Here is a 26029-nt window from a genome sequence, read left to right as displayed (position 1 = left end):
CTGGGAGTAAGAAATCATGTACTTGGCAAGAAAAATATTTTTCTCATGATACAGATTTTCTACATAATAGCTATACTATAGCAGTTGAGGCCACCAGAGAGGGGTATGTTCAAACATCGGAGATTGCATTCATTTGCTTCTGTTTAATGTGTGCTCCTTGTCTTTCAGTGGGATGGAGTTGGTCCTATCCCTGGCCTGTCCAAGTCCCCCAAGGGGGTTGAGATGCTGTGGCATCCGTCAGTGGTGAAACCCTACCTGACTCTCCTAGCAGAGAGTTCCAACCCTGCCACCTTGGAAGGCTCTGCCGGCTCTCTCCAGAACCTCTCCGCTGGAAACTGGAAGGTAGGTGTCTCCGTTCATCGTCGCCCCTTCCCATCAGTGCAGTCACAGCAGTGGTGGGGAAAGGGACATGGTTGTTTCGAGTTTGGGAAGGGGGAGGTAGCGGTTAGCTCTGGGGATCCAAAGATGAACGTGGCATGGCCTTTGATCTGAGAAACTGAAGGCTTGTGAGAACAATGGACGGATCAGGTCAGTTCAGTGTAGACCCTGCAGGATGTGGATGTGGGGTCTTGTTAGAAGACATCTATTCCAGCTGCAGATGTGGGAGAGCCAGGAGGTAGGCTAGGTGTCCTGAAGGGGTGATGCTGACCAAATGGACTCTAAGAGAGCAGAATTAAGCCCGCAGAGTCTGAGGTTGGGACTGTAGAGAGTGAGAGCCAGATAAAGGGACAAGAGAAGGAAGGCCTTACAGTGAGGACAGCGTGAGTGGAGACCACAGGCTGGTTGCCGGAGCGTGTGCAGGCAGGGCATTGTGAGCAGGTCTGATACAGCCCTGGGATTCGAATTAACAAGCAGTTCTCGGCCCTAATGACCATTTTAAGTATAAAAAAAAGATATACCAGGCCCTGGCCGGTTGGCTCAGCGGTAGAGCGTCGGCCTAGCGTGCGGAGGACCCGGGTTCGATTCCCGGCCAGGGCACACAGGAGAAGCGCACATTTGCTTCTCCACCCCTCCGCCGCGCCTTCCTCTCTGTCTCTCTCTTCCCCTCCCGCAGCCAAGGCTCCATTGGAGCAAAGATGGCCCGGGCACTGGGGATGGCTCTGTGGCCTCTGCCCCAGGCGCTAGAGTGGCTCTGGTCGCAACATGGCGACACCCAGGAGGGTCGCAACATGGCGACGCCCAGGATGGGCAGAGCATCGCCCCCTGGTGGGCGTGCCGGGTGGATCCCAGTCGGGCGCATGCGGGAGTCTGTCTGACTGTCTCTCCCTGTTTCCAGCTTCAGAAAAATGCAAAAAAAAAAAAAAAAAAGATATACCAAAAGGTAGTTTATTATTTCATGCATTTTATACTTAAATAAGAACAAAAAAGAGGTACACAAAACTAGATTGTTATGAGTTTTGAAATATTAATGAAAAAATATTAAGTGATACCTGACAGAAAACAATAAAACTGTTATTTAAGATATTTCCACCCGGGTTCGATTCCCGGCCAGGGCACATAGGAGAAGCGCCCATTTGCTTCTCCACCCCTCCGCCGCGCCTTCCTCTCTGTCTCTCTCTTCCCCTCCCGCAGCCAAGGCTCCATTGGAGCAAAGATGGCCCGGGCGCTGGGGATGGCTCTGTGGCCTCTGCCCCAGGCGCTAGAGTGGCTCTGGTCGCAACATGGCGACACCCAGGAGGGTCGCAACATGGCGACGCCCAGGATGGGCAGAGCATCGCCCCCTGGTGGGCAGAGCGTCGCCCCTGGTGGGTGTGCCGGGTGGATCCCGGTCGGGCGCATGCGGGAGTCTGTCTGACTGTCTCTCCCTGTTTCCAGCTTCAGAAAAATGCAAAAAAAAAAAAAGAAAAGAAAAGAAAAAAAAAAAAAAGATATTTCCAGTGATATCTTGTCACCCCCTGGTTGTTTGGCACTTTTTCTCTTTACATTACGTTTGTTTACTGAAGTAACAAATGCGAGGAAATTAAAATGTACTTAAAGTTATAATGAGTTTTATGAAATGAATAAATAAATACTATAAGCATAGTTTCATCAAATTTTTTTCACCTGTGGACAGAATGAATATATTACTTCAGGCGTTTGGAATACGCTGCTGCACAGATGAATGTAAAAAAAAAAATAAGGAATGTAAATTTGTGATTTCCATATTGGGTGGCTGCCCAGGCACCCCCTTAAGAGAGAACCCTGATTACAAGTGCCATTTCAAGAACCAGTTTGCCGAACTCAACAAAAAGTTAGGTATTGGTTCTGCCAAACTGGTGCAAACCAGCTGAATCCCACCACTGGTCTGATGGCCAAGCTTCAAGAGCTGGCACCTGACCCACAGACTAGAAAGGGACACACTGACAGGGGTTAAGCAGACAAGCGACACAGACCAATGTGGACAGTTGCATATGGCAGTGCATAAGCTGAGCTGGAAGAGGAGGAAAGGGGAGACTGGGATTTCACGGGGGAGACAGGTGAGAGAGGCCAGGGCCTGAGTTAGAGCCGAGGTTGGGCGTGAGGAGCAGGGAAGGAGAGGGGCCGCCGTCCCTCTCTCAGGTGCTCACGGGACGTCCCTATGGTGAACTTTCCAACTGCCCTTGTAGGTGTGTGACTTCTTTATGAAAACTGAAGGTGGTTTTTTACTGTGACCATTTTAAGATTGGTCTCAAAACTTTTAAATGTCATCTAGCAACTTCCCAGACAATTCTTGTCTGAAACATTTTCAAGCTCTAGCAATTTCCTGACAAGTGTATTTTAGTGTAGTTACTATAATGCTTGTTTTTGGCTACCTCCTCCACCACTACTTCCCAAAATGAGAATCTGTAGGCCACTGTACTATCCATGAGAGTAAAAAGCATTGCTAGACCTGGGTATGGTTTATTTCATGCAGCCTGCTGCTGTTATGAATAGATCCAGATAATTATGGCCTTATGCTAAGCCAGAATGGTTATTTTGTTACTGGTTTTTGGTTTTGTTTTTTTTAACAAGTGAGAGGCAGGGAGGCAGACAGATAGACTCCCGCATGCGGCCCTATCCCTCCCGGTCGGCCCCCTATGGGGCAATGCTCTGCCCATCTGGGGTCTCTGCTCCATTGTTCAGACAACCCAGTTATTTTAGCACCAGAGACGAGTCCATGGAGCCATCCTCAGCACCCAGGGCCAGTTTGTTCGAACCCTTTGAACCATGGCTGTGGGAGGGAAAAAAAGAGAATGAGAGATTAGCCCTGGCCAGTTGGCTCAGTGGTAGAGCGTCGGCCTGGCGTGCAGAAGTCCTGGGTTCGATTCCCGGCCAGGGCACACAGGAAAAGTGCCATCTGCTTCTCCACCCCTCCCCCTCTCCTTCCTCTGTCTCTCTCTTCCCCTCCTGCAGCCAAGGCTCCATTGGAGCAAAGATGGCCCGGGCGCTGGGGATGGCTCCATGGCCTTTGCCTCAGGCGCTAGAGTGGCTCTGGTCGCAACAGAGCGATGCCCTGGATGGGCAGAGCATCATCCCCTGGTGGGCGTGCTGGGTGGATCCCGGTCGGGCGCATGCGGGAGTCTGTCTGATTGCCTCCCCATTTCCAGCTTCAGAAAGATACAAAAAAAAAAAGAGAGAGAGAGAATGAGAGAGAAGGGGAAGGGGACGGGTGGAGAAGCAGATGGTTGCTTCTCCTGTGTGCCCTGACTGGGAATCAAACCCGGGACTTCCGCATGCCGGGTTGACACTCTACTGCTGAGCCAACCATCGAGTACCATTTGTTACTGTTGTTTTTAAAGTGCTAATAGTTTAGCATCCAAGTGTTGGCTCTAGAGTCAGAACCTTTGGGTTTGAATCTTACTAACTTCTTCACTTACTAAGTGGGGCCTCGGACATCTCTGTCCTTAGTTTCTGCATCTGGAAAATGGAGATAATACCTACCTGATGAGGTGGTTGTGAGGATTAAAGGAGACAGTAACTGTAGAGGGCCTAGGACAGTGCCCACCATATAAGTATTCACAATATTTTTGTTGATGACTCAAGCTTTCACCTCCAGCTTGTGACTTGAGGATCATTTGACTATAATTAAAAACAACAACAACCAATAATTAAAAGATATGTGATTTGAGTTGTGTAGGATTTCATTTCTGGGATTCTTTAATGAATGAAAGTTAGGTGCCATGCTGATTTAAAATATGAATAGTACCTAAAATATTAAATGAAAACATTGGACCCTTCTTAAGAAAACAAGATCATCATGGCCACAGATGTTGTTTCCGGAGCGGCGATGACTGTAGTGCTCCGGAAGAGAGGTGCGCAGGGCTTTGGTCTGCCAGTGAGACAGGCGCGGGCTCTGTGGCTGCAGGTTCCAGCGGGAGAGCAGCTGAGAAAGCTGCCGGCCCTGGGCCAGTCACGTGTTCTTTTCCTCTCTGTAGCCTCCATTTGATTTGGAAAATAGGAATATTTGTTTCATATAAAGAATGTTAATAGAATCTTTGAAATACATCTTTTCCTCTCATTTATATTATTAAAATTATCTTACTACATTGGCATTTAATGTTCAATTGAAATAATACAAAGGGCCAGCAGATATTTGTCCTCTTGCCTTGACCACAGTAGTAAAGTATTAGATGTTTAGTTTAATGAGCAACATTTTTCAATTATCCTAAATTTTGAAAGACAATTTACTTTGGTAAAAAATGTCAGTGAAAGCTCAAAACAAAATTAAAGACCCATTTTCAAATGTTTCCTTTTTTTCTGGTGTTTCTAATTTTTTGGTGTTTCCCTGATGACTTAGCATTCATTTCCAATTCAAAGGTGCACAGACTGACTCATTGTACAGACTTGCCTCATAATCACAAAGGACTTCCTTGACTACAGATTAAAAAGAAGCAGCAGCAGCTAACTAATCTTAAATGAGAAAGCCGTTTACGCAAAAATATACTTGCTTTTTCACCAGTGTGCATTAATTATGTTGCTTGTATTTCTGGGGAATTCATTTTCTTCTCAGGCAAGGGATTTTTCCAAGGAATCTGTTTGAAAGGTTTTGAACTCTAAATACTGTTGCAGACAAGATAGAGGAAGAAATGGTTGGATGGAGACAGGTTCTCCTTTAACATGAGCCTATGGGTTACCAGCTCCGCTGCCCTGTTTATAACCGCTCGACCTGGCATGGGTTCAGCTGCAAAGACGACACACAGTTCTTCCTTAATCACCTTTATGTATCTGCGATAGAAAGCAATCACTGCCTTCTCATTTCTGCACAAAAGTGTCTGGCAGATGGTGGTTGAGATTTCCAGGCTTTCAAATTTCTTTTTAAATCAGTCTTCCTGAGCTATCTTTATCCTAAACTGAGTTTTCTCTTTACTGACACCACAGACTTAATCTCCATTTGGAAAGAACATTTTTTTTTTATTAATTTTAATGGGGTGACATCAATAAATCAGGATACATATGTTCAACAAAAACATGTCCAGGTTATCTTGTCATTCAATTATGTTGCATACCCATCACCCAAAGTCAGATTGTCCTCCGTCACCTTCTATCTAGTTTTTTTTGTGCCCCTCCCCCTCCCCCTTCCCCTCCCTCCTCCCTCTCACTCCCCCCCCCCCAACCACCACACTCTTGTCCATGTCTCTTAGTCTCGTTTTTATATCCCACCTATGTATGGAATCATGCAGTTCTTAGTTTTTTCTGATTTACTTATTTCACTCCATATAATGTTATCAAGATTCAACCATTTTGTTATAAATGATCCAATGTCATCATTTCTTATGGCTGAGTAGTATTCCATAGTGTATATGTGCCACATCTTCTTTATTCAGTCATCTATTGAAGGATTTTTTGGTTGTTTCCATGTCTTGGCCACTGTGAACAATGCTGCAATAAACATGGGGCTGCATGTGTCTTTACACATCAAAGTTTCTGAGTTTTGGGGGTATATACCCAGTAGAGGGATTGTTGGGTCATAAGGTAGATCTATTTTCAGTTTTTTGAGGAACCACCATACTTTGTACTGGAAAACCATAATGGTTGTACTGGAAAGAAAACATTTAATGTATTAGTTCATCTTTTGGAAATGGCGTTTTTAGGCAAGAGAACATCTGGGAGTCAAACTCTGTTCTGTATTACTTATTGCCTCGTGTTGCTCACTAGTTTGCAGCGTACATCCGGGCGGCTGTCCGCAAAGAAAAAGGGCTCCCCATCCTCGTAGAACTGCTGAGGATGGATAACGATCGAGTGGTTTCTTCCGTGGCCACTGCCCTGAGGAATATGGCACTAGATGTTCGCAACAAGGAGCTCATAGGTACGTTCTGGTGACCATCTGAGCTATCAAGGTAAAGAGCAACTGCAGCATTTATAAAACTCTTCTTTGGATTCATACAGATGTTTAAAATGAGCAGCTAATCCTGGTCCTGTTTTCTTGACTTATTCAGAAACCCCTGCTATTTTTCCTTTGAGACCATTCCTTTTCATCAAGAGGCAGACTTATTAATTAAACCTTGATCAGGGTAGGTACGTTTTCAGAAGAGCTAGCAATTTCAGTTATACATTACAACACTACTTAATAGATTTGATGTCTATTTCCTGAGAGTTTCCTTTATTGAGCAACAAAAAACGTTTTAATTCTCCCTTTTGACTTTTGAAACTGATATTACCAACACTACAATGTTTTAAATTTAAAGAAAAAGAAACCGCATGACATATTTGTAGCTTTTCCCTCTCAGACCTTTGTAAATGCACAGTAGGCAGAATGGAGTCCCTGTCCCTGGGTCATTTCCATCCTCAGGCAGGATCAGGACTAGAGTAGGGCAAGTGAGGCACTCAGAATACAGAATCTTAGGAGGCATTTATCCTCGGGTCCATCCAAATGTATGGTTGGCACTTGAATGAACCTGAAAATGAATGCCTCTTCAAGTGTTGCTCCCTGGGTGGCTTGGCTTGCTCGCCTCCAGGGCATTGCCACATCCCAAGCAGAGAGTATGGCATAAAGAAAAGACCAAAGACCCCCAGAAAACCTCAGGTAAAATCTTAGATCTGCTGCGCAGTGGCTGTGGAACCTGTGAGGCGAGGGAGGAGCCTGCATTGAGCCCACTTGGGCTCAGTTCCTTCATCTAGGTTGAAAACTCCTCAGCCACTCTCTGAAAGGGAGCCGAGGGTGCCTGCTGCCCACACCAGGATTCGCTGTGTAAATGAAACGAGAGGTGAGGCAGCTACTGATGAACTGCTAAGCCCCATGCCAGTCCCAGAGCTGGTCTGACAGGTCAGGGGAGAAGGGGGTCAGGAGATTTCACACTTTATGTGGATTCGTGAACATATATTGAACTCATTCAAATACACCTGCTGTTGGAGAAGGAGGGAGACAAAGATGAAGATAGGAAGAGAGAGAAGGAACAACCACAATAATGTTTACCTTAAAGAGTTGCTGAGGATTCACTGGCAACTTACAGAAGAGCCCCTTATACAGCTCCTGTCACAAGTGCTGTTTTCAATGATCACTTAAATTAACCCACTGTTCACACACCATATCTTTGAACCAAATCATCCCCCACAGAGAAGAAAAGTTTATTCCTGCCCTGTTTGTACAGTTGAGCAGATATCTGATTCCAACCGATGTGTCATAGCATTTAGTTTCCACACTTCCTTGAGAGAGATCCTTTAGATACCTAACGAGACATTTTTTAAGTTATTTTTGTTACATCTGTATTTAACTTTCTAATAAAATACACATGTAGTTTGGGAGTTCTTAATGCTAACAAAATAACAGGTTGATGCATAAATCTGTGGCCTATCGTTCCACACCTGGGAGGGACAGCAGGTGCGGGCCAGGGCCACCCCGCCTGGAGGCCGCTCAGAAGGGCGTGTGTCCAGTCCTCGCCTTCTCACACATCCCTGTGTTGTCCATGAGTGTCCTGGCTCCGCAGTAAACCTGCCCAAGCATTTTCTCTCCCTGCTGATGAGCAGTTTTTACCCACCTGGAGCAGTCTTGAACTGTTTTGTGAACTCATTTTTTCTTGTTTTCCTATAAAGACTTTTTTCCTTCCTCTGAGGTCTGAGCCCCTCCTGGATTCAGTATTTGACTCCGAGTTACCCAGCACTTCTATTCTGAAGAAATCCCCTTCTCTGACCCCTTCACTCTCTCCTCACGTCCATCACCAGCACTAGAAATGGACTTGATCTTCACAGCTATTTTTCACAAGTAAACAGATTTTGTCACTTCGTAATAGTTACTCCATACTCACCTGGGCGAGCTGTCCGGAGCTGCGGGCTCGGAGGGGACCGCTGGGCTCTCTCATCAGGGGAGTAAGCTGCCGGATTCCAAAAGTCAGGAGTATAGTGTAAAGCTGTCCCTTAGCATAATGACAAATCACACGTCATGGGCCTTTTGGTCATTCATAAGTATTAATAATCACCAGTGCTAACTTATCATCTGTTCTTAAAAACCGCATCCATCTTCTGCCTCCATTGTCGCGGCAGTGTTTCCCCGTGCCGCACGTGGTGCGGGCGCGGCCTCCGTTGCCACGCTGTGAATTATGCAGCCAGCCAGCGCCCGTCTTCTGCTGCTTGCCCGTGTGTATCAATAGGCCTTCAGCAAAAACCCATTTAATATCCACTCAATAGCTGAGGGAATAAAACTAAGAAAATATTTACTTGGGCTTTAATTTCTTTTGTTTGTAGTACAATTATTTCAGTTTGTCACTTGGTAATTGAAATTGAAAAAACAAGAGATATTCTCATTTTCAAGAGGAGTTAGAGAAATTGACTATCTTAAAGAAATACGTACTTAAGTAGCTAGCGGACTCCCTGACCTGTCCTATCAAGAACTTGATTATTGCCTGACCCGTGGTGGCGCAGTGGATAAAGCGTCAACCTGGAAATGCTGAGGTCGCCGGTTCGAAACCCTGGGCTTGCCTGATCAAGGCACATATGGAGTTGATGCTTCCAGCTCCTACCCCCCCCCTTCTCTCTCTCTCTCCTCTCTCTCTCTCTCTCTCTCTCTCTCCCTCTCCTCTCTAAAATGAATAAATTAAAAAAAAAAAAAGAACTTGATTATTGAATTACTCCTGGGAGGTAATATACCCAAAATTATAATACAAAAATTGTGTCTTCTTCAAAAGAAACTAATTTGTTATTACTGCTGATGTATCCTGTCAACTTGATAAAAAACCATGTAGCTGTATGTAGTTCAAATGGTAGGATCCAGGAAGATTGAATGAAAAGTATTGTTTGGCAGTCTTACTTTGTCCAGCTTTAACAAAAAACTTACTAAGAGGACGCTGAGGTATTTTTGATGCATAAGAATTTAATCAAAATAAAATTTACTATCATAATCTCTTTATTTCTTACTGTTAATGAAAATAAACTAAAGCAACTTGGTTGGTGCACCCAATCTTATCCACTGATTTACATTTTCTTTCAGTGATCTGCAGTAGTGTTTTATAACCCAGTCGTTTTTTCAAGTGACATTGCCGTAAATGTTAACTTTCCCCTTAAAGTTATATTTCTCATTTTATTCTTTGCTATGGTTTTTTCCCTGTTATCTCTCTTTTAAGGTTTTGTTTTTAACAGATGACATAGAACAATAACAATAACCTAGCACCTTGTGAAAGTAGAATGAAACCTTCTGTGTTTGGCAGGTAAATATGCCATGCGAGACCTGGTCAACCGGCTCCCCGGAGGCACGGGCCCCAGCGTGCTGTCTGATGAGACCATGGCGGCCATCTGCTGTGCTCTGCATGAGGTCACCAGCAAAAACATGGAGAATGCCAAAGCCCTGGCCGATTCTGGCGGGATAGAAAAGTTGGTGAACATTACCAAGGGCAGAGGAGACAGGCAAGTCTGCTGCAAGGAGAGAAGACCATAGCCTGATTCTTGAGGCCCTGGTGCTAAGGGCCTTGTGTTAGGATGTTTTCTATTGGAAGGGATGTATTTCTGTTTTTTTACATGCCAATAAGCTAAGCAGTTTCCAGCAGTTTTGCTGAGATGGACATTTGCAGGCATGTGGCCCTTTTTCTGGTTTTTATTTTATTATAACACTGCTATATTTATTTCTGTCTCTAAGGTCTCACTTGGGGGTGCTGACCCTGGAAGAATCGTAAGTGCCCTGAGTAGGAAACTCTGGGGCACGGTTTCTCTGCACCTTTGGCTCTGCTCTGGGCCTGTTCTATAAGAACATCTTTTTAAATCCTCTGCTGAAGGGTTGCTTCCCCTGCAGGAGCCCAGCAAGTATTCAAATCACCACTGTGCAGCGGACCCTCTGTGTAGCCTCAGGATGTGCCCTAGGCTTGCATACTGCATTTCCCTTTGCTTCTAGATGCCTAATTGATGAAGCAACAAAAGCAACAAAAGCATTGGCAAAAATAGAGGGTTTTTGTCTTGGAGCTTGAGCGGGACTGAATTTGACTTAGAATCGAATCAGAGACCTTCAAGGAAGTGGAAAGTAGGACTGCCCTCACAACCCAACCAGAGAGCAGCTACCTGACAGCTAGCGGACCCTAGTAAAAGGGCCCCTCTCCCCACTCCCCACGCCCCTCCCCTGCTCTGTTCTTCACAGCACTCATGGCCCCCTGACATATGGCTTTCTCTGCTATCTGACTCCCGCAGTAGTAGGGACCTTTGTCTTTTTGTTCACTACTGTATTTACTGAGTCTAGAACAGAGCCTGGCCCATAACAGGTGCTCAGTAAATACTTATTAATTGGCTGAATGACATCGTTAGAGCTCATTATGTCGTATCTAGTCTTTCAGTTTATACTGTTGAAGGAATTTCTAAAATATAAAAGTTACATTAGAAAGTATATTGTCATGCCCCAGAAATTGCACTATCAACATTAACTATACTTCCTTTCCATCCTTTTATGATGATTCTTTTTTCATTAGTAATAAAAGCATACACTCATTTTTATTTTAAACAATGAAACATAACAGATACAGCTAAGATCCATTACATTAACCGCCCCTCCAGGTAGCCCCTTCTCTCAGAGGCACCGTAATCACTTTTGGGACTCATAAAATTTTCCAGATTGGCCCTGGCTAGTTGGCTCAGTAGTGGAGCGTCGGCCTGGCGTGCGGAGGTCCCGGGTTCGGTTCCCGGCTGGGGCACACGGGAGAGGCGCCCATCTGCTTCTCCACCCTTTCCCCTCTCCTTCCTCTCTGTCTCTCTTCCCCTCCGGCAGCTGAGGCTCCATTGGAGCGGGGATGGCCCCGGGCGCTGGGGATGGCTCCTTGGCCTCTGCCCTAGGCGTTGGAGTGGCTCTGGTCACAGCAGGCGACTCCCCGGAGGGGCAGAGCGTCGCCCCCTGGTGGGCGTACCAGGTAGATCCCGGTCGGGCGCATGCGGGAGTCTGTCCGACTGTCTCTCCCCGTTTCTAGCTTCGGAGAAATACAAAAAAATAATAATAATAAAAATAAATTCCAGATTGCCTGCATTTGTGAAAGGCCTGGGAAGAAGCTGGAGAGACCCTGAACCAGTGCCAAAACTTTGTGTGTTAAAAAAAAAGGTATAACCCAGTCCAATCTATTTTTCACCAGAATAAGAGATTCGGAAAGTCCTAGATCAAATAAGTTCTCTTCTGAACATATACTTTTCCTTATTATCCATTCACCAAGAGTCCTGCCACCTGCTCTGCACTACAGCAGTGAGCAGACCACACAGCAGCTCTAACCTTGGGTAGCTTGCCTCTGTGAGCAAGGCAGACAGCTATCTATTGAGTGAGAAACACACTTAGCCTATCGGATGGTTCCAAGTGGTGCGGTAAAGAATAAAATCCGGGAAGGGGCAGGGATAACAATGTTAGACATGGTGGTCAGGGCAGTAGAGCCTTTTGAGCACAGACCTAGAAGAGGGGAGGGAGGAAGCAGTGTGCCTCTCTGAGGGAAGAGCATCGTCTAAGGCAGAGGGAACAGCTAGTGGAAGGGCCCAGGATGGAAGATTGCCTGCGTGTGAGGAACCGCAGTAAGCCCGTGGGACTGGAACAGAGCGAGTCCAGGGGAAAGGAGGAGGAAGGAAAGTACCTGGAAGTACAGGACCCTGTGGGTCAGGATAAGGACTTTAACTTCTCTGAGTAAAACCAGAAGCCATTGGAGAGTGTTCAGCAGTGGAAGGTTGTGATCTGACATCCCTTCAAGGGATCATAATGACAAACCCCCCCAAGTAAAGACTCAGGGTGGCAGCAGTTGGCGTGGTAAAGTAGTGATCGGTTCTTTCATGGTTGAAAGGTAGAGTCAGCGGGATTTACTGAGGGTTTGCATGAGCAGTATGAGAGGGGTGAATATCAAGGATTAATTGCAAGCAAGGTCTTTGGCAAAAGATACCATAGGATGGAATTGTCACTTGCCGACATGGGGCAGCCTGCAGGAGAAGCAGGTTGTAGGGAAGACCAAGAGTTTATTTGGACATGTTAGATTTGAGGTGTCCATTTGCATTTTGTTTGTAACCTGGCATGTTCCTGCTTTGTGAGTGCTGAAGGTAGTCCTTGGAGCCAGGCACAAGGTCTGCCTCTCGGCCTCTGGCCCTGCTCCTAGCTCTTGTAGACAGGGAGATGAACAATAGCAGGAATGTCAGGACCCACTGAGAATGGGGTGGCCATCAAGGGTGCCTGAAATTTCATCTGTTTATTTATTCGAAGTATCTCCTTGCTCTGAGGTCCATTTTGAAAACATAAATTTTAGAATGGTTAGAGTGCATTAGTTTAACCTGCTTCTGCTCTTGACTTGTCAGGAACACTAAGAAAAGTGAGTCTTGAGGGGCGGAAGGGTGAAGAAATCCAGAAATGTCCTGCCTCCAGGAACAGAGAGGGTAAAGCCCCTGAACTGGCCTATATACTCTGTCCTTACTGGACACTTCGGAGCCATTAGCAACCCATATATTCTGTTCTTAGGAATGGAGACAGTGCTTATGGCTGGCTCACCTCTCTTCTTCCCCCACTTCCTGAGAGTTTAATTGGGAAGATAGGAGTAAAAGAGTAAATCAGTAGATCCATGGTATGTATTTAAAATCAGTTTTTAATTAAAATGAATTCTGAAGACAGGTAGTCAATCATCCTTATGCCGGACTCCCTGAGCACTACTCACCCCTAACGTGGAGACCTGAAGGCCTTTGCTGAGGCAGGAAGTTACACTGTCCTTGTCACTTACTAGTGCAGCACCGATTCACAGAAACAGCCCTGGAGATGAAGTGCAGTGATTCAGGTAGCAGTTCTCTCACAGGGTGCCTCGGTTCAGCAAGGTGTCTTCAGAGAAGGGAAGTAAAAACTGACCACGTTTCTAAATCAAACAGAACGAACACGTGTACATTTGTTTACATAGAGGTATAAATGATAAGAGGCAATGAATGTGTTTTATTAAAGCCTAATAATGGGGGGAGACATTAAATTAACTTGAGAAGTCCTCAGACTCACAGGGTGTGTGATTATGGTCATATTAATCCCAAAGCCCCAGCAGGTTCAGGAGATATGGAAAAAGGCTGGGGGTTCCCCTCGAGGAGGCTGAAAGAGGCCTTCTACTTAGAGAGATCACAGGTTCATCCCAACCATTCCTGCTCACTGCACAGCTGACTGCCTGAGGGCTCGCTTGGGTCCTTGCCACCCTCGCCAGCCCTGAACTGAACCGACTCCCAGGTGCACCTGATTCTCTGGCTGTGTTTTCTAGTAGCAGTTTCCGCGCCCTCCTAGCCGCTACACTGGTTTGCAGCCTGAATCTCTTCAAGTAGAGCCTGGGGCTCTGCCACCCACGTTCATTAACTTCCACGCTTTCTCCCTAGATCATCTCTGAAAGTGGTGAAGGCAGCAGCCCAGGTCTTGAATACATTATGGCAATATCGGGACCTCCGGAGCATTTATAAAAAGGTAACTTACAAGAATAGCTCTGGCATAATTCATCAGAGCACACAATTATAATCATTTATTATAATGAAATATTATTCATTTTTGAGAGGTTTTTTTTTTCCTTTAACTCCACAGGATGGGTGGAATCAGAACCATTTTATTACACCTGTGTCAACGTTAGAGCGAGACCGGTTCAAATCACATCCTTCCTTGTCTACCACCAACCAACAGATGTCACCCATCATTCAGTCAGGTCAGTGGTGAACTCGACTCCTTGGCAAGAGCATTTCTGTGACAGAGCATTGTGTCCAACCGGAGGAGACTGAACACGAGCTGGTTAAGCCCGTCATATTCAGACACTGCTCTTCCCGCCTTCTTTGGGAATTACACGACTGTAAGCAGCAAACCCTCTTTCTGAATCCTTTCATTTTACAAGTTGATGCAAGTTTACACCAACTACAAAGCGTAAAAGTATCCTGGGGCCCTCCGGTTTCTTCCCCTCCCCCAAGATTCTGCGTCAGTAGATTCGTGAGTGGGCTCAGCAGTGTTCATTTGACCAGCTGACCTGGGGGTGCAGGTACGAGAGAGGGGAGGAGCACAGTTTGAGAACCCCAAGCATGTGCCTGAAAATGGTTGCTTTACTTGCTTGCTGGCTGTAAGTTTGGAGTCTCTTTCAAAGTGATTTTGAGTTTTCTGAAAGAAAACTCTTTGAAACAGGGTCCTTTAGACAAGATCTTGGCACCCACAGCCCGGAGAGCTATGATCTCCCCCTATCCCTTCCTCACCAGCTACGTTCCAGGACCAATGGGAACAGGCCCTGCAGGCGGGTTTACAGGGACTCCCTTTGACTTGCTACCTGCTTATTGGTTGTGTTTACTGGTAATTTGGTAAGAAGAATGCTTTGAGATTAAGACTAATGCTTTTTCACATGTAAGGACAGAATATTACTACCACATCAGTCAGTCCTCTAAATTTAATTCTTAACTAAATGAAACAGGAAAAGTAATATCTTTTTTTCCTTTTATTTAACTGTAAATCTCCCATTCTGATATAAAATATTATCAGTTGTATTCAACTGTACTATGCTGCTGGCAGTGTTATTTCTCACGTGGACATGAGTGTCCAAGAGGACTCAAGTATGACAAGTGGTTCTTGTCACACAAATGGATATCTCCATTTGTACTGGGAATTTTAAAAAATTAACTATGCCTACTGTGTATGGTGTACATTTATATCTTAGTTTTTAAATCATGAGTTGTCGTCTTCAAAGAGACCTGTGCTTGGTGTTTGACATCCTTGCTGAGCTCCAGGTATAGCCTGAGGCTGTCTTCCATAAAAATGCCGAGAATTATTTAGGGACTCCATAATAGGGGGTAGAGGGGAAGTATGAGGTCTGGCTGTTTAACAAAGGCATATGTACAAGCAAAAGAATAACTTCAGACAGATAAAGGTGTAATTACTAAAAAATGAATTTGTTTTGAGGATCTGTTAAATATACATACACTAGGCTGTGTTGGCAAGCCCCCGTCCCAGTTCCTGCTCTTTTCGTTCTATTCAGAGGTAGGACATAATTCACACTTGTTTCCCAGTTACTCTGAGGCCTGATCCTCTGTCCCTCAGTGCTAGTGTGGTGTCTGCTATGGCCACATCTGATGCCAGTGTAACTGTGGGAGGCAGGTTGGAATGCTGTCTGTTCTAGCACCTTCTGGAAAGTAAGCATAGTGAGTAGCACATGGACATTGCCCGTGAGTGCGCACCCTTGTTTCACACGGAGCAGCCCTGCGTCAGGAAAGTGGCTGTAAGGAAGAAATCTTAGTGCCCGTCTGCCCAAAGCACCCGCGCGAGCGGACCACGGCGGCAGCCCGGGTGGGTGCTGCTGTCAGGTCGAGCAGGTGAACGAGAGCCTTCATTTATAATTAACTTCAGTGCAAGCAAGATCATTTTTAATGAGAAAAAAAGATATGCCGTTTTTTCCTTTTGTGCAGAAATGTCCAAAAGGAGACCCATGGATAGATATGTTACTAAATGTTTGGCTCAAACTGGGATAAAAATCTGGGCCTTTGTGAGCCGGTCTTCTGAGCAACCTGGGCTTCTTAGTGGGCTGGGCTTACTGAGTTTACATGATTTCCTGGCAGCCAGTTACCATAAAAATAATTATAAATTTCATCAGCTGGGCAATCTTCTTCAAACACATTTAGAGATGCAGATATTTTAAAAAGAATTAGAAATCGAAATATTCCATAAAGCATGTCTTTATTTACTGAAGAGTCTACATAAAGGCTAATAGACGGTGTTTTACAGGCGGCTGAACTGAGCTCAGAAAGCAGCCTCTGTAACCCCTGCACGGCTAGTCAGGCATTCTCACTCGGTTGCCAAGGCCAGTCCCGTCATGGAGGCCAGTGCTGGGGAACCCTGCATGATCTGCGCTGCGCCTCCCACCTGGCAGTCTGCACGCAGGCTCCTCTCCGAGCCCCGGTTCTGACGGCGCTTCGCTGTGGCGGGCCAGTGGGTCGCCTTCCAGTCACTCAGGGCTGACCGCTGCGCCACTCACAGCACCAAGAGCTGATTTTTAGCACCAGCTGCACAGCACTTCTAATTACTGACCTTTGTTTTTCCAGTGACACTGACAGTCTGATTTCTCTCTTTCCTCCTCCTCTCCCTCCTCCTCTCGCCTCTCCCTTCAGTCGGCAGCACCTCTTCCTCACCAGCACTGTTAGGAATCAGAGACCCTCGCTCTGAATACGATAGGACCCAGCCACCTATGCAGTATTACAATAGCCAAGGGGATGCCACACACAAAGGCCTGTACCCTGGTAAGATGCCAGTTGGGTGTGTGATGGAGTACCTCGAAAAGCTGTGTGTTCTCAGGCCCTTGGCCAGTGGCCTGGGAAGTCACCCATGCCTGCATTGAGACGGTCCCCCAGCAGCAAACCGTGTTCCAGTCTCTCCGTTCACTGTTTCAGGGATGTTGCCTTCTCTGCTCATTTTAAGTTAAATAAGCTGAAGTAGTGACCTGGTGATGGCAAATCAAAGAGCACTGCGTCCCAGGGAGAAGTGGTTTCTGCCCCCGCAAGCACAGCCCCTTTGTTCTGCTCCCTCCCTGCCCAGCACCAGAACCCTGAGCTGGGCCACGCCCGACTGGCTTGAGAGGGCAAGCCATCTCATTACGTTTTCATGGAGAAGAGTCTAAGTGAAGAACAAAATACATAATGTCATTCTTCTCACTGATTATTTTTTAAGAATAACAAAAATAATGTTATTAGTATTAATATTTTATGTGCTATTCTAAAAGCTGTGTATATACTTTGTTGAAAGGATGCCACCCTGAAGGGTTACCAAGATTCCATATTGTCCCCATTCTCAACTGTCCTGCTTTAAAGATTTCAAATAAGGCAGTATAAGCTGTCAAAAAAAAGAGTACTCTTTTTTTCAAAAGATCTGTTTATTATAAAGAAAGAAATAAAAGCTGATGGCAACTTAACTGCTGGGGGAGCAGTCTCAGTTTTGCTGTTGTCTTTGAAATTATGATTTCACAGGACTGTTTACTAATTGACGATTGTTACTATGACAATTAATAGCTCAGAAAATTGCAGAGGCTACGTTCCCAACATCAAGCTCCTTGCAAAGGAAGTGCACACACAGAAGTGCATTGTTACTTCAGATTTGCAGCAGCCTGCTTATTTCAGAGATTGCTTCCTTTGCATGCACACCCTTCTGTATCTTCTTTGCTTGCTTGAATAAACTAATTTGCCTCAAGTATGTTTCATTTTCCTCATTAAAAAATAAAAATAAAAATCTCTGCTAGCCTTAACATAATAGAAGGGTAACTTATGACATCATCAGCTTCATTGGGAGTCTACTGTGGACTCTTGAAGACAACTGTCTGATTACCAGGTTCTTTTTGTTTTAAAATACTTAAATATGGCAAACACAAAATAAGCCTTCATGCAGCCAGATTGCATAGACCCCACCCGTTCCTGCTCTTTCTAGGATTTTTAATCAAAGCTGTTCTGCAAGCATGGAGCTTGTTCTAATGTTTCCCTTCCCCCAGTGGACCCAGTGCTCTAGCTCAGAGCTCTGGGAAAATGGTGTTCCTCACCTTACGGAACAAGGCTGCTGTTCAGAGATAGGCAGGAAAATCATCACAGGTGCGAAGAGTGCCCCAGAGTGACTGGGGGTTGAGAAGGAACCCGTTTTGGATAAGCTGTGCATTGACACTGCTTTTTGGTGCAGCACATACATTCTGTTCATTAGCTCCTAGCAGCCCTGGGGTGACCAGCAGCCAGGCCAGGTCCAGGGAGCCCCGGCTGCCCCAGTCTGTGCTGGCACTGGGGAAGGCAGGCCCTGTCAGTGATGCACTCGCCCTAGTGCAGGGAGCCCAGGCTGCCCCAGTCTGTGCTGGCACTGGGGAAGGCAGGCCCTGTCAGTGATGCACTCGCCCTAGTGCAGGGAGCCCAGGCTGCCCCAGTCTGTGCTGGCACTGGGGAAGGCAGGCCCTGTCAGTGATGCACTCGCCCTAGTGCAGGGAGCCCATGCAGCCTAATGGATCAGGGTAATGAGCACTAGTTTTAATTTCATAAAATATTTTCTTACAGGCTCCAGCAAACCTTCACCAATTTACATCAGTTCCTATTCCTCACCAGCAAGAGAACAAAATAGACGGCTACAGGTGAATTTGCAATATCATTTTTACAGAAGGCTGATTAGCAGGCATCAACACAGTAAGGGGTCTGCACCATTGACTACCAGAGCTGGGCCAGCACGGCAGGGACCGAGGGGCTTCTTGGGGACATCCACTCCTTGGAAGCTCATCGTGGTTTAAGCAGATCTCTTACACAGTAGCCTCATGTCCTTGAATATCCTGATCGGTGCTGCTGAGACCACCATGCCACTGATGGGAACCTGCTGTGAAGTCTGACTCATTCTTTGCCCAGCAATTTTCTTTTTCCACTTTTATTTTCCCTGTTAATCTCTACAATCTCTTCTGTCCTCTGGGTGGGGAAAGGTTGGTAAGCACACTTCTTTCTCATCTCATTGTTCTCTTTGTTTGTGCATCTCATCATTCTTCATCATCATGACCCTCTCCCCACTCAGACTTCCATGGTGTGACAACATTGGGTCTGTATCCAGTTCTCTGTTAGTCTCAGAGATGAAAGTGACACAACCCTAGTTCAGGGCACCCGCTCCATCCAGCTGGGGACTCCTAACTGTAACGTTCACTCTCGGCCTTCACAAGGGGCCTAAAATTTGTTTTGGTCCTTCCTGATGCTGTGTCCACCTGGGTCATCTGGTCTATCCTCTTACCTTCACTAACACATGAGCAGCTGGGGTTTCCCAAGCCTGTATTCTGTCTTCCAGATAAGGAGTCTCTAACGCTCCCTCTGTATCATCATCTTTTCTATGTGGATAGAAGAAAAGGAGCTTCCGAAGTTACTCATAATTTATGCTATAGTTTTTAGTCAGGAGAAATAGTCTCAGAATCATAACTGTAACTTAAATTAAAAAGATAATTTAGCTCTGAAATCCATATAATGTTAGAAGGCATTTAGTTTCAGAAAGAAATGTTGATAATGTGTGTGGTAAATTGGTTACATCTAAGTGGGGGGGGGTTCAGACATGATCAAGAGGAAAGATAGATATATGAAAGACTTGACAGTTTTCTCCAAACACAGTTGAAGAAATTAACGTGAGATCAGAAGTAAGAACACAAAGGAGGCCCTTGTGGATGCCCACGTGTTTCACCCTGCTTCCTTGTGGACAAATGTATCAGCCTAGGCTTGGGGAAGCCTTTTCCTTTGGAATTGGATTTGTTTGCATCTCTTACACTTTCACTGCTCTCCTGCCTGGAGATTGCTTATTCTTATAATATTACAGCAGGGTTTCCAAAGTGTAACTGTTGTTCACCAGACTACATATTTCTCTAAAATTGAGGGATGGACTCAATCTTCACCTCTGAGGTGCGTGGTTGTACAAAAAATAAAAATTAAAAAATGGTTCTGCAATTTTACAACTATCTGAGGCCCCAAAATCCCACTTCCAGCTAAATTTATCATGTGGTCATTAGTCCCCCCATGTCAACAACCAGGGCCATCCTTTCACTGGGTGTGCGCAGGTGACAGGCCCCCCCACAGCAGAGCACTCGCTGGGCCCGGAAGAACGGGGTGCCTGGGCTTTCTCAAGCTCTCCTGAGGTGTCAGCTTCTAGAGGCCTTGGGACCTGACTTGGGCAAACTGCGAGCCCAGTGGTAAACATAGTTTAAAATCCTTCAAGTCCATTAGCAAACATAGTGTGTACCAGAAACAACTCTGAACCATAGTTCACAAATATTGAATATTATTTTCAGAATATGAAGGAAGCCCACATTAATTTTCCTTAAACATGTATTTCCCAAAATTGCTTTGATTTATTTGCTTTTTCATTTTGCCAACAGCATCAACAGCTGTATTATAGTCAAGATGACTCCAACAGAAAGAACTTTGATGCATACAGATTGTATTTGCAGTCTCCTCATAGCTATGAAGATCCTTACTTTGATGACCGAGTTCACTTTCCAGCTTCTACTGATTATTCAACACAGTATGGACTGAAATCAACCACAAATTATGTAGACTTTTATTCCACTAAACGACCTTCTTATAGAGCAGAACAGTACCCAGGGTCCCCGGACTCGTGGGTGTAGCATCACGATGCTCAGTAGAGGAACTCTTTCTAAATTTGTTTGGATTGAAATGAAAAGTCCGTCGTGCCGATTTGCTGATGAAATGTGAAAGTGAAATGGAAGGAACGAGTGAAGAGCATTTTGTTTTTCTTTTTTGAGGAATTATCAGGGAAGTGAGGAAACCTTTGAGAGAGAAAACTTTCTAAGTTCTATTTAGATGTTAGGTCTAATTACCTGTAAACTCCGTAGTCTGGTGAAGGGTGTGGGCGATGTGAAGAGAGATTTGAGAAATGGGTGAAATGAGATTGGGGATGTGTAGGTCAAATCAAATTAAAGATGATTTTTTTAATGTGAATAAAGTTATGTTCTGATAGTTTGTACAGAAAAAAAATTAAAATGGATGCCCTTCATGTTTTATTGCTATTACTAAACGTCAAGATTGTATGCTATTATGTCTTGTAAATTTCTTTTGTTGGTGTAAATATGGACATGCCACATTGGTTAAGTGCCATCATTTGTAATGCAGTGTGTCATTTGAAAAGAGACTTAAAGAAACTGACAGCTTAAAAAACAAATGGGAAACCCAAGAAATTGTTAGCAATTAAAAACAAACTGCAACATCTTTTGTTTTCAAAATGAATAGTGTACCTTGAAGCACAAAGCCAGTCTGGTAGAGCAGCGCCATGGCCATCCGCCTCTTTCACAGGACACGTCACTGCCGTTTTCTATGCACATGAGAGAAAATAAATGTGGAGATTTCATCCTTGGAAATTTGTTACCTGTTCTTTTTTTATTTTCTGTGTGTAATACAGAAAAGCAGATTTAATACATGCAAATCTAATTACATGTTGGAAACAGCTTAGATATATCCAACTATTCCGTACTTTTGTTAGTTTTATACAGTTAACAGACTTAGTGAGGTGGACCATATCTAAGAATGAGGCTGTAGGCTTTCCTCCTGCATCTGTCTTAGTAGTGTTATTTCTTGGATCTATTTTTAATCTAATGTGTCTTGCCATTTTATTATGGTTTTGTTTTCAGGCTGCTGTGTTTAGTTAACACAACTTCTCACTTATATCTGCAGCCAGGCCCTAACTAAATTGATAAACTCTCTTTGCCATTATTTTTAAGAACCAATAACTACATAAGAACAATGGTCTGGCACTTATTGGTTGGCACCAATGTAGTAAACCTACACAGATTCTAAACAATTATTTTTCTGAGTAATTCCATGAGACACTATCATTCCTAGGTTAGAGCCCAGGTGGAGGAAACCCCACATGCCTGATCAGCAGGAGGCTCCAAAAGACCCCAGCAGCCTCACACTAACACTTGTGAGCTTCTCTCCATCTGTGGAGATGTGGAGGGCACCAGCCCCAGGAGGCCCAGACTGAGGCCTTCCCACGGCATGCAGTTTCCACCCCGGGTCTTACTTGGAAAACAAACCATATGGCAAGTCAAATCCAGAGGTGTTGACTTATCTCAGTACGTCCTGCAAACGTGATAAAAATCCTAGATTAAAATATGCATGCTTATCTGTGAGTATATGGAGAGAGAGCCAATGAAATGTGCTTTCTTACCGAATGGACTGCAGCCCAAGATCAGGAACCACAATGAAATGGAAACAGTATAAGCAAGTTTTCTACCGTCTGCCAGTTGGCCTTCCTGATGTGCAGGCTTTCTGAAATGACACACAAGCCATTTCCCGCCTTCAGATGGCCGCTGTCTGGTCTCAATGCCCTAGCAGAGCTCACAAAGCAGCCCTCTAGACGTCAGGAGCTGCTGGATTTCCCTGAGGAACTGGCATCAGGACTCAGGTGTCTGGTATCCTTTTGAGCTTTGAATTGCTGACTTCCCTGAATCTGGGATTTTGTGTTTGGGATAAAGGCCCTCCCTCGAGTCAGGAATACAGGGGAAGCTGCAGCCGCCTCGCATAACAGACAACAACTGACTTGCTTTTAGTAACCTCATTAGTCTGTGGGTAGCTTAGTGGGCCCAGGCCCCCCCACTCTTACAGGTAGTATTTCAAAAACTGATCCAAATTCAGGTTGCAAATCACTTGGGCCTCCAGCCAGACCTAATGGGGTCATGAAAGAGGTCTATGGGTGAGGAATGAGTAAATCGAATGCCCTTGAGGGCTCCTCCCTTATGACCAGAGAGAAACCGCAGGAGGAACCTGAAAGATACAAAACTACCATTGATTAAAAAACTGAACCCACTCTTCCCTCCAAAGTGTAGAAGTAAACAAGCTCGGCTAAAACAAAGTTGTCTTTTTATTGCTACTCTAACCTCACCAAGTAGCCTGCAGAATTCAGCCATAGGGAGGTGGGCTGTGGTTCTCAGCCAGGGGTTGACACACTTACACTCTATCCTGGTGGTCGAGGTTGAACGGAGCCAATGTTGGTGAGCTAAACCAGTGTCTTCACCCTGACCACACATTAGAATCACCTGGACAGTTTTCACAGCCAGGGAGGTCCCACCCTGACCAGTCAGAACGACAGGAGGTAAGTTAGGCATCTGTACTCTGCAAGAGCTCCCTCAGTGACTACAGCGCTCTAAGTAGCACCACTGGGCCTGCACACCATTCCCTCGCGACCTTCCGGCCCTGTGACCTGAAAACTTAGCGGTTGGGGTTTGGGGTGTGGGTTTGCCTGGAAGAGAGGGATAGAGGCTTGGAGTATTATTATTGAGATCTTTATCTTGAAATATCAGAGGTGAAGTGTGTGTGTGTGTGTGTCTGTTTCTTGCCAGAGTATGTATCTTTTGCCCATGCATACCTTTTTAAAGTTATGGCCTTTGAGGCCCTGGCCGGATAGCTCAGCTGGTTAGAGCATTGTCCCAATATGCCAAGGTTGTGGGTTTGATCCCAGGTCAGGGACATTCAAGAAGCAACCATTGAATGCACAACTAAGTGAAACAACAAATCAATGTTTCTCTCATATCAATACATTTAAAAAAATAAAAGTTATGTCCTTTGAAGCTTGTGTCAGAAATGATGACTCTTACTGTTCCAGTCTTCAAACCCTGGTCGATGTTTGTCCGCATGATTGCTGACTCCTGCAATGAAATACCAGTAGTTTATCAAGCACTCACTGTGCTACGAGTATCACATTATAACTTACTCCTCATGGCAGGGTATGAAGTCTGTACAGTACTAACATCCCATTCTATACAGATCCTGAAGCAAACCTGGAGAGTAACTTGCTAAAGAGGACAGAGAGAGCAAATGACTGAGGCAGGGTGAGTTAGAACTATTGTCTTACCTGCAATGCCAGTGTTTTTAAAATGCGGTCATTTGAGTTCCAATTGAAATACTTCCTGAAAATTTTTCATCATTGTCTTAATTTTTTTTTTAAGTGAGGGGAGAGGAGATAGACTCCCGCATGCACCCCAACCGCAATCCATCTAGCAACCCAGATCTGGGGCCGATGCTCAGACCAACCAAGCCACTGGCTGCAAGAGAGAAAAAGAGAGAGGAGGAGGAAGTGGGGGAGAAGCAGATGCTTGCTTCTCATGCGTCCTGACTGCAGATTGAACCAGGATATCCACACGCTGGGCCAGCGCTCTATCCACTGAGCCAACCGGCCAGGGCCTTGAATTTGCTAAGTGAAGCTCCATCACTACTCTGATGAGAAAACCATCATTATTTGTCATAAATGCAAGGTAACAATAAAAATGAACATTAATGTCCATGTAACACCAAAATCATCTTGTCTACCACCACTGGTGGCACATAAGCCTCATTTTAGGAAATGGATCCAGACCATTTTGATATGTATGGTAAGCTCTGGCCGGGTGGCTTGGTTGGTTAGCAGTGGTCCCCAACCCCCGGGCCGCGGACCAGTATCGGTCCACGGGCCATTTGGTACTGGTCCGCAGAGAAAGAATAAATAACTTACATTATTTTTGTTTTATTTATATTTAAGTCTGAACAATGTTTTGTTTTTTAAAAATGACCAGATTCCCTCTGTTACATCCATCTAAGACTCACTCTTGACGCTTGTCTCAGTCACATGATACATTTATCCGTCCCACCCTAAAGGCCGGTCCATGAAAATATTTTCTGACATTAAACTAGTCCATGGCCCAAAAAAGGTTGGGGACCACTGGGTTAGAGGATTTTCCTGATACGCAAAGGTTGTGGGTTCGATCCCCGGTCAGGACGCACACAGGAACAGATTGATGTTTCTGGCTCTTCCTTCCTCTCTAAAATCAATAAATAAAAATTAAATAAAAATTAAAAAAACAAACAGGTGTACGATGATTAAGTTAGGCTGAGAACTCTCCTTAACACTGTAAGCCATGTCTAGAACTAGGCCCATTCAAACAAATCCGCTACCGCCTCAGCAGCAGCCTTGGAGGCCCGGTCCAAATCCCCTGGATGGTGGCTTCATTTCCACAATCAACTAGATTATAGGGAAAGGTTTGTAAATTTGGCCATTGCTTTTCACTTACTAGATTTTTTAATAGTTTATAACAGCATTACTCACATAGCCAAAAACTGGAAACAACCCAAATTTCCAACTGAAGAACAGATCAACAAATTGTGGTATATTCATGTAATATAATTCTAGTCAGTAATAAAAAAAACCTGAGCCACTGATACAATAACATGGATAAAAACTTGTTATCAAATAACAGATTAAAATCGTATTGCTTGAAAGAAAATAAATGCAAAGAGTATATACTGGATGATTCAAGAACAGGCAAAACTTAGGATGGTGACAGAAATGAGGACCATTGTCGCCTATGGGGGTGGGTATGCACTAGAGATCTTTTGGCAATGATATATCTTGGTTGGGGTGACTCTTACACAGATGTATACAATTATCAAAACTTACCAAAATTGGATATCATCATACAATGTAAAATTTACTCCAATATCTGAGACCTAATTTTATGACCTAGAAATCGAAGCTATGATTACTACTCTCCCCTGAGTTGAAAACAAATCCAATTTATATATTTCACACCTTACAAAACATTCACTTAGAGTGGTTTCTCAGAGTTTAGCACAAAATTCTTCATAGTTATATACACACGTCTATTTAAAAGCTGACAGCTTACCAAAGTTAAATTTAAACAGAATCCTAGAAAATACATATCTGAAAAGCAGCTGTAATGGGAGTGTCCCTGAGCTGTGATTGTGCAGATTTACATGTGTGTGGACAAAAAAGTAAACTCAGACGGAAAATCTTAGGCTCATGTTTAAACATTGCCAAGTGGGAGCAGTGTGTCCCTCCTATTACCTAATGACCCAAAGAGCTGTGTAAATAAACACCTCACCCACCTCAGTGCAGGGGGAGTGTGGATGAAGAGCCCTTTCAGCCAGAGAGGGTAAGCGGAAAACAGTGAAATCAGGCAGCTGATGGGATATTTTAACTCAACAAATGCAGGGCAGACTTTGAATTCAGAGAAAATCTTTGTTGTAGGTCAAGGACATGCTTGCAGGAGAGGAAGCAAACAGTCTTACTGTTAATGAGTGTCCAACTGGGGAGGGAGTTGGGCGAGACAGCAAAAGATGCAAACCATATTGGAATTTCACAGGGCAGCTTCCACCATGACGGACAGGTGCCCTTTGCTGGCCTGGGCCTGAGACCATGTGCAGG

At 44.8% G+C, this 26029-nt stretch overlaps 1 protein-coding gene across 18 annotated transcripts in view; it reads left to right on the top strand.

Annotated features, from left to right (window-relative positions):
• The window catches only part of PKP4 (plakophilin 4), a 272470-nt gene extending 251279 nt beyond the window's left edge, over positions 1-21191 (top strand). For 14 of the 18 annotated variants that reach the window (XM_066278742.1, XM_066278740.1, XM_066278741.1 and 11 more), the window contains 8 exons: positions 169-342; positions 6094-6244; positions 9576-9771; positions 13699-13783; positions 13898-14015; positions 16447-16575; positions 18358-18431; positions 20193-21191. In XM_066278742.1, coding sequence (XP_066134839.1) covers positions 169-342; positions 6094-6244; positions 9576-9771; positions 13699-13783; positions 13898-14015; positions 16447-16575; positions 18358-18431; positions 20193-20441 — 1176 coding nt within the window. In that variant the 3' untranslated portion in view covers positions 20442-21191. The remainder of the gene's footprint in view (positions 1-168; positions 343-6093; positions 6245-9575; positions 9772-13698; positions 13784-13897; positions 14016-16446; positions 16576-18357; positions 18432-20192) is intronic. The other 4 variants (XM_066278745.1, XM_066278743.1, XM_066278744.1 and 1 more) reach the window with 2 other exon arrangements.
• The last annotated feature ends 4838 nt before the right edge of the window (positions 21192-26029 follow it).

The sequence above is a fragment of the Saccopteryx bilineata genome, chromosome 5 (genome assembly GCF_036850765.1).
Source record: "Saccopteryx bilineata isolate mSacBil1 chromosome 5, mSacBil1_pri_phased_curated, whole genome shotgun sequence".
Taxonomy (NCBI): domain Eukaryota; kingdom Metazoa; phylum Chordata; class Mammalia; order Chiroptera; family Emballonuridae; genus Saccopteryx; species Saccopteryx bilineata.
This window is presented reverse-complemented; position numbering and strand designations above follow the sequence as displayed.